Below are 6858 nucleotides of genomic sequence, written 5' to 3'. Positions count from 1 at the left end.
GTAAGGGTATGGCTAGCTGATGAGAGCTAAATAGCTTGAAATAGATCTATACTAGTCTCCCTTTATTTATTTATCAGCACAAATAAAACACACACACACACACACACACACACCCTTGAGAAAACTAAGATCATGGCATCCGGCCCTCTCAATTCCTGACAAATAGCTGGGGAACAAAGGGAGGGAGTGACAGACTTTATTTTCCTGGGCTCCAAGATCACTGCAGATGGGGACTGCAGGCAAGGAATTAAAAGAGTCTTGCTCCTGGGGTGGAAGGCGATGGCAAATCTAGACAGCATCCTAAAAAGGAGAGCCATCACCCTGCCAACACAAGTGTGAATGGTCAAGGCTATAGATTTCCCAGTTGCAATGGATGACTGTGAAACTTGGGCCATAAGGAAGGCTGAGCGCCAAAGGATGGAGGCCTTTGAACTCGGGTGCTGGAGGAGAAGGCTCCTGCATTGAGTCCCTTGGACTGCAAGGCCATCCAACCGGTCAGTCCTAGAGGAGATCCACCCTGGCTGCTCTTGAGAAGGCCTAAATCCTGAAGAGGAAACTCAAAGGCTTTGGCCACCTAAGGAGCAGGAAGAAGGACTCCTCATAGAACTTTGGCTACAATATTGAATTAGATAAATGGGAACAAAAATTGGGGGAACAAATTTTAAAATGACCCTATTGGTTGCATACAAGGAAAACCAGTACAAAATTTTTTACAGATGGCATCTGGCACCAGCAAGGTCATCAAAAATCTCAGCAAATATTTCACCAAAATGTTGGAAATGTGAATTAAACACACGGGATGTATGATCACATATAGTGGACATGTGAGGAAGCCAAAAAGTATTGGGAAAAGATTAAAAATTGGCTAGAAACAATAACCGGAGTCAAAATTGATTGGAAACCAGTATTTGTACGAGGAATAATGACAATGAAATATAAAAAAGAAATCCAGTATTTAATTCTACACATAATTACGGCGGCGAGGCTCACCTTCACTGAGGAATGGAAAAATAGATACCAAGCGAAGATGAAATGACAAGAAAGGTTTTGGGCTGTGCCGAAATGGACAAATTACCAAAAGAAATTCAGGGAAAAGAAGAAACAGAATTTTATCAGATATGGGGAAAATGGTATATAGGTGGATGGAGGAAAGAAACTAGGAGCATTTGATAGAAGCCAATAAAACCGAAAAATAGAAGTTAAGAAGAATTTATTATTATTATTATTATTATTATTATTATTATTATTAATATGTATTTATAACAATTTTTCCTACTGTTGACAATATACTTGAAGATTGCTTTTTTAACATCCCATAGATCCATCTTATCTTACAACGGTCCTACTTCTTCTTCCCTCCCTCCCTCTTTCCTTCCCTTGTTTCTTCTCTCCTACTCCTCTTCCTTCCCTCCCTCCTTCCCCTACCCTCCTTCTCTTCTTCCCTCCCTCCTTCCTTCCCTCCTTTCTTTTCTCCTTCTCTCCTTCCTTTCCCCCTTCCTTTCCTCCTTCCTTTCCCCCTTCCTTCTCTCCTACATTCCCTCCTTCCTTCCCTCCTTTCTTCTCTCCTTCTCTCCTTCCTTCCCTCCTTCCTTCCCTCCTTTCTTCTCTCCTTCCTTCCCTCCTTCCTTCCCTCCCTCCTTCCCTCCTTCCTTCCTACCCCCCTTTCTTCTCTTTCTTCTCACCTTCCTTCCTCCTCTCCTTTCCCTAAGTTAAGAAGAATTAACACACACATATATATGCACTCAAGAGAGTTTAAACTTATTAGAGGTAAATCACCCAATATATCAGATAGATGAGTAAAATAAGAGGGTTAAAAATGGTGAAACTCAAATGAAATATATTAGAAGGGGAAATAACAGGAGGAGGATTGTACCGATTTGAAACTGCTATTAGAAAGAACAGGAAGTTCCAATGTACTGTGTAAATATAGTGTAGTTTACGGTCGAAGCATCCCAGATGTGTGTGTATGTCACGTGATCTGCTTTTGTGACCTTCTGACCAGCGAAGTCCATGTCTTAACACCCCTGTGCCTAATTTAACGGCTGCAGCGATTCACTTAGCGACGGTGGCCAAGAAAGGCCGTCCGATGGGAGGAAAACTCACTTCACCAATGTCTCACTTTGCAACGTAAATTCGGGGCTCAGTTGCGGTCGTAACGCGGGGATCGCCCATAAGCTCCTCAAAGCCTGGGGAAGCGTGTTAGTGAGTTTGTGTGGGTATATGTGTGTGTGCACTTTTCCCAATGTCTTTATATAGCCACCGTTTCCGTTTTCATTTCTTCCTGCGGTCGTATCCGTCCTCCCGCCTGATGGACTAAATGCGTCTCTTGGCTCCGCTTCAACTTCTCCATAAAGTACCCCCCAAACGCTTAATATTATTCTATTTTTTAAAAAGGAACTGATCGATAATGCAACCCCCGGTGGGAAAAAAATAGCAAAAAATACTGCAAGTGTAGTAGTGGTGGGTTTCAAAATTCTTCTGTAGGTGTGGCCTGCTTTGTGGGAGTGGCTTGCTGACCATGTGACCAGGTGGAAATGGCTTGCCAGCCATGTGACTGAGTGGGAGTGGCTTGGCAGCCATGTGACTGGGTGGGCATGGCCAACTTGTAAAATGTGGTGACACTCACTTAACAACGCTCTTGCTTAGCAACCAAAATGTTGACTCAGGAACTCTGGCATTTGAAGCACCCAAGTCTTAAAGCTGTCAAGTTACAAGACCCTGGCACCTCTAACCCTTTAGGAAAAAAAACCCCAGGGGTGTTCAAACTTGACAGCTTTAAGACTTGTGGACTTTAACTCCCAGAATTCCTCCTCCAGTCATGTTGGCTCAGGAACTCTGGCATTGAAGTGTGCAAGTCTTAAAGCTGTCAAGTTACAAGACCCTCGCACCCCTAACCTTTTAGGAAAAAAACACCCCAGGGGTGTTCAAACTTGACAGCTTTAAGACTTGTGGACTTCAACTCCCAGAATTCCTCCTCCAGTCATGTTGGCTCAGGAACTCTGGCATTTGAAGCACACAAGTCTTAAAGCTGTCAAGTTACAAGACCCTCGCACCCCTAACCTTTTAGGAAAAAAAAACCCCAGGGGTGTTCAAAGTTGACAGCTTTAAGACTTGTGGACTTCAACTCCCAGAATTCCTCCTCCAGTCATGTTGGCTCAGGAACTCTGGCATTTGAAGCACGCAAGTCTTAAAGCTGTTAAGTTACAAGACCATCGCACCCCTAACCCTTTAGGAAAAAAACCCCCAGGGGTGTTCAAAGTTGACAGCTTTAAGACTTGTGGACTTCAACTCCCAGAATTCCTCCTCCAGTCATGTTGGCTCAGAAACTCTGGCATTGAAGAGTGCAAGTCTTAAAGCAGTCAAGTTACAAGACCCTTGCACCCCTAACCCTTTAGAGAAAAAAAAACCCAGGGGTGTTCAAACTTGACAGCTTTAAGACTTTAAGGTTTAGATAGGAGTCTTAGAGGCGGGCGGGGCGATTGGTGAGCCAGCCAATCAGTGAGCGGCGGGCAGGGCAAGCGTGGTGCGGACGGGCAGGGGGGGAGCGAGCTGGAACCGGTTCTAAACGGCACTGTAGATTTGTGGAACCTCTTCTATAGAAGAGGTTAGAACCGGCAGGAACCCACCTCTGAAGTGTAGCCACAATGGTTCCTGTCCCCTTCCCACCAGCCCAGATCCAAATTTATTGAGTTCCCCAGCTATCGGAGGCACAACGAAGGGGCCTTTTGTGTATTGTGTGCCATTTGGAACACAGCTCATTGGCCCTGTTGTGAAGGACAACATGCATTTCCTCCCCGTCTGGATTTTTTAGAAGAGGGTCTGGGGTCTCCATGCCTCCATGTAGTTCACTGGGAGGGGTGTTCTGATCTAAGCTTCCCCAGCAGCATGAAGCCGACTCCTCGTCCCAATAAACCCCTTTTATTTAATTTACAGTGAATTCCTCTACGCAAAGTCTTTCCTCTCCCACCGTCTTCCGAGATAGTTTCCAATTACCGACCTTTCTCAGGCTTGGAGAGCGGCCAGGCCGATATCTTTCAGACGGCGCAATACTCGTGGCACGACAAAACCGCGCTACGCAAAATAGCGGAGATTAAATCGCGTCGCTAAAGTCGCGACATCATCACCGCGCGTCATCACCGCAGGGACAACAGCACGGCGACAGAAGGGCGTTCTACATACTTCGTTCTTTGCCTCCAAAGGTAGCCCTCCTCCTCCAGCTGACAGCAGCAGGGGGCAAGGGGCAAAGCGGGCTGCCCAGCAGCAGCAGCCTGCGGGAAGGGTCCAGCACAGCCACGGGGGCAGCAGGAAGCCCGTGGGGGGCCCGAGCAGGGCCGCTGACGCTGGCGGTGGCGGAGGACGCAGCAGCAGGCGGCGGCTGAGGCTCTCCCGGGGCCGGCGAAGCGGGCTTGCCCGGCAGAGGCAGGCCGCCCTCTTCTTCCTCAACAACATCTCCTTGGATGGGTGGCCGCCGCCACCGGGCAAGCCCGCTTCGCCGGCCCCGGGAGAGCCTCAGCCGCCGCTGCCGCCCGCCCTGCCTCTTCCTCTGGGGGAGGCGCCGGCGGCGGAGGCCGCCCGTCCAAGGAGATGTTGTTGAGGAAGAAGAGGGCAGCCTGCCTCCGCCGGGCAAGCCCGCTTCGCCGGCCCGGGAGAGCCTCAGCCGCTGCCGCTGCTGCTGCCGCGTCCTCCTCCGCTTCCTGCTGGCCCCTGCGGCTGAGCTGGCCCCTTCCCGCGGGCTGCTGCTGCTGGGCAGCCCGCTTTGCCCCGTGCCCGCTGCCGCTGTCAGCTGGAGGAGGAGGGCTACCTTTGGAGGCAAAGAACGAAGCATGTAGAATGCCCTTCTGTCACTGCGCTGTTGTCGCGGCGGTAGGGTCATTTTTTTCTTAGCGCTTCGGACGCCGCGGATTTGCCTCCGCACTTATGTCGGCGCGGATAAGGGCATCGCGGTTTTGTGGTGGAACCGCAATACTTGGCAAGAATGCAGGAATGAACTAAGTGTCTCCTGCAAGCTCCACTCCCCTTTCGCTCCTCTTTTATTTCCTCTGGGAGGGGCCATTCATCATCCACCTGTGGCTTTACTTCCAAGTCGACCCTTGTTCCTTAGCTGTTCCCTTCGTCTGGCAACTCTGCGCATGCGCACACTGGGAACAGGCCAGGGGTGAAATCCAGCAGGTTTTGGAGAACCGGTAGTGGAAATTTTGAGTAGTTCGGAAAACCGGCAAATGCCACCTCTGGCTGGCCCCAGAGTGGGGTGGGAATGGAGATTTTGTAGTATCCTTCCCCTGCCACGCCCACAGAACAGGTAGTACAAATTTTTGAATTTCATCATTGGAACAGGCTCCAGCTGTTCTTCTGCCTCACTGATGTCTGACTCCAAAAGCAGCTGATAACTGTCGGACGGCCCTGGCCCCCTCTGCCTCCGACACAGAGCCCTCGTCCAAGCCTCCCCCAGACTCCAGGACTGGCCCAGGTTCCTCCCCAACCCTCCTCACTGTCCAGATCTGCTGCCAGCTCTGCTGGCAGACCACAACAAGGGGGCATTCGAAAGCCAGATTCACAACCTGACAGTGACATCCCAGGTTGTGTTTGTGCAACTTAACATCCAGGGTATTTGGAGGATGGAGATCAGGGGTCCCCAACTCACTCCGTTATATGGCGCTAGGGATTTGAACCGCCAAAGTGCCGACCTTCCTGATCGACAAGCTCAGCATCTTAGCCACTGAGCCACCACGTCTCGGATACAAATAAAATAATTATCTCAGCTAGTTTTTCTGGATTGCAGTGTTAATTTTTTATTATCGCTTCTGAGCATAGTATGCATGTTTATTTCAAAGTGTATAGCGCGTCTTTTGGTTTTAAATCAATGTTTGGGGCAAGTGGCATCCAAGGCAGGGTTGTTCTGCAAAAAACGAAATTCCTCAGGAAGATTTCATCCCAAAAGAGACGCATAATTGGCGTGACCAGCTCAGTAGTAAGTCTCCCGCTCAACCCAACCCCCCGGATAACGCCGCAGAAGAAACTTGCGGGCTTCATCGTAGACAAAAATGAGCACGGAGAAGGGGAGGGCACACAGCCACCAGGTCACTCGGAGCGGGTACATGCGTAGAGCCACCTCCATCCCTGGGCAGTAGGAAAGGAACACCGCCAAGGTGGTTTCTTCAATCAGGCCGAAGACCATAATCTCGTTCCGCATGCCCTGTTGGAAAAGGGACAGCTTCCTGGTCTTGCAGATGATGAGGTCCGCCCACTGGACGACCACGATGCTGATGAAGAAGGCGGTGTGACAGGTGTACTCCACCACTTTCCGCTGGTGGTACGTCCACTGCTGGCCGTAACTGTCTTCCAGGTCATTTACGGTGTGGTCGTCCCAGTCCAGGCGGATCCCCAGCAAGGTGGACGGCAGGAACCCGTTCTCGGCCATGATGACGAAGTAGGTGAAGAACCCAGCAAGGGCTTGCATCATGCCGATCTGCCCATACGCCATGCTGATCAGGCGCTCGTTCACCAGCTTGTCCGTCTTGGCGTTCCGCGGCTTTCTCTTCATGATGTCGCTCTCGGCTTTCTCGTAGGCCAGGGAGATGGCGGGCACCATGTCGGTGCCCAGGTCGATGCACAAAATGGTGATGGTGCCCAGGGGCAGCGGGATGTCGAAGATAATGAAGAGAAGGAAAGGGGAGATCTCTGGAATGTTGCTGGTCAGCGTGTAAGCGATGGACTTCTTCAGGTTGTCGAAGATCAGGCGGCCTTCTTCCACGCCCGTCACAATAGACGCAAAGTTGTCATCCATGAGGATCATGTCGGCCGCCTGCTTGGACACATCGGAGCCTGTGATGCCCATGGCAATGCCAATGTCGGCTTTCT

The 6858-nt window shown here is 50.3% G+C and overlaps 1 protein-coding gene across 1 annotated transcript in view; it reads right to left on the bottom strand.

The window, feature by feature from the left end:
* Positions 1–5962: 5962 nt before the first annotated feature.
* The window catches only part of LOC116507804 (sodium/potassium-transporting ATPase subunit alpha-2-like), a 12529-nt gene continuing 11633 nt past the window's right edge, over positions 5963–6858 (bottom strand). The window contains exon 2 of the mRNA XM_032216136.1: positions 5963–6856. Coding sequence (XP_032072027.1) covers positions 5963–6856 — 894 coding nt within the window. The remainder of the gene's footprint in view (positions 6857–6858) is intronic.

The sequence above is a fragment of the Thamnophis elegans genome, chromosome 4, assembly GCF_009769535.1.
Source record: "Thamnophis elegans isolate rThaEle1 chromosome 4, rThaEle1.pri, whole genome shotgun sequence".
Classification (NCBI taxonomy): Eukaryota; Metazoa; Chordata; class Lepidosauria; order Squamata; family Colubridae; genus Thamnophis; species Thamnophis elegans.
Note: the sequence above shows the minus strand (reverse complement) of the source record. Positions and strands in the feature narration are given on the sequence as shown.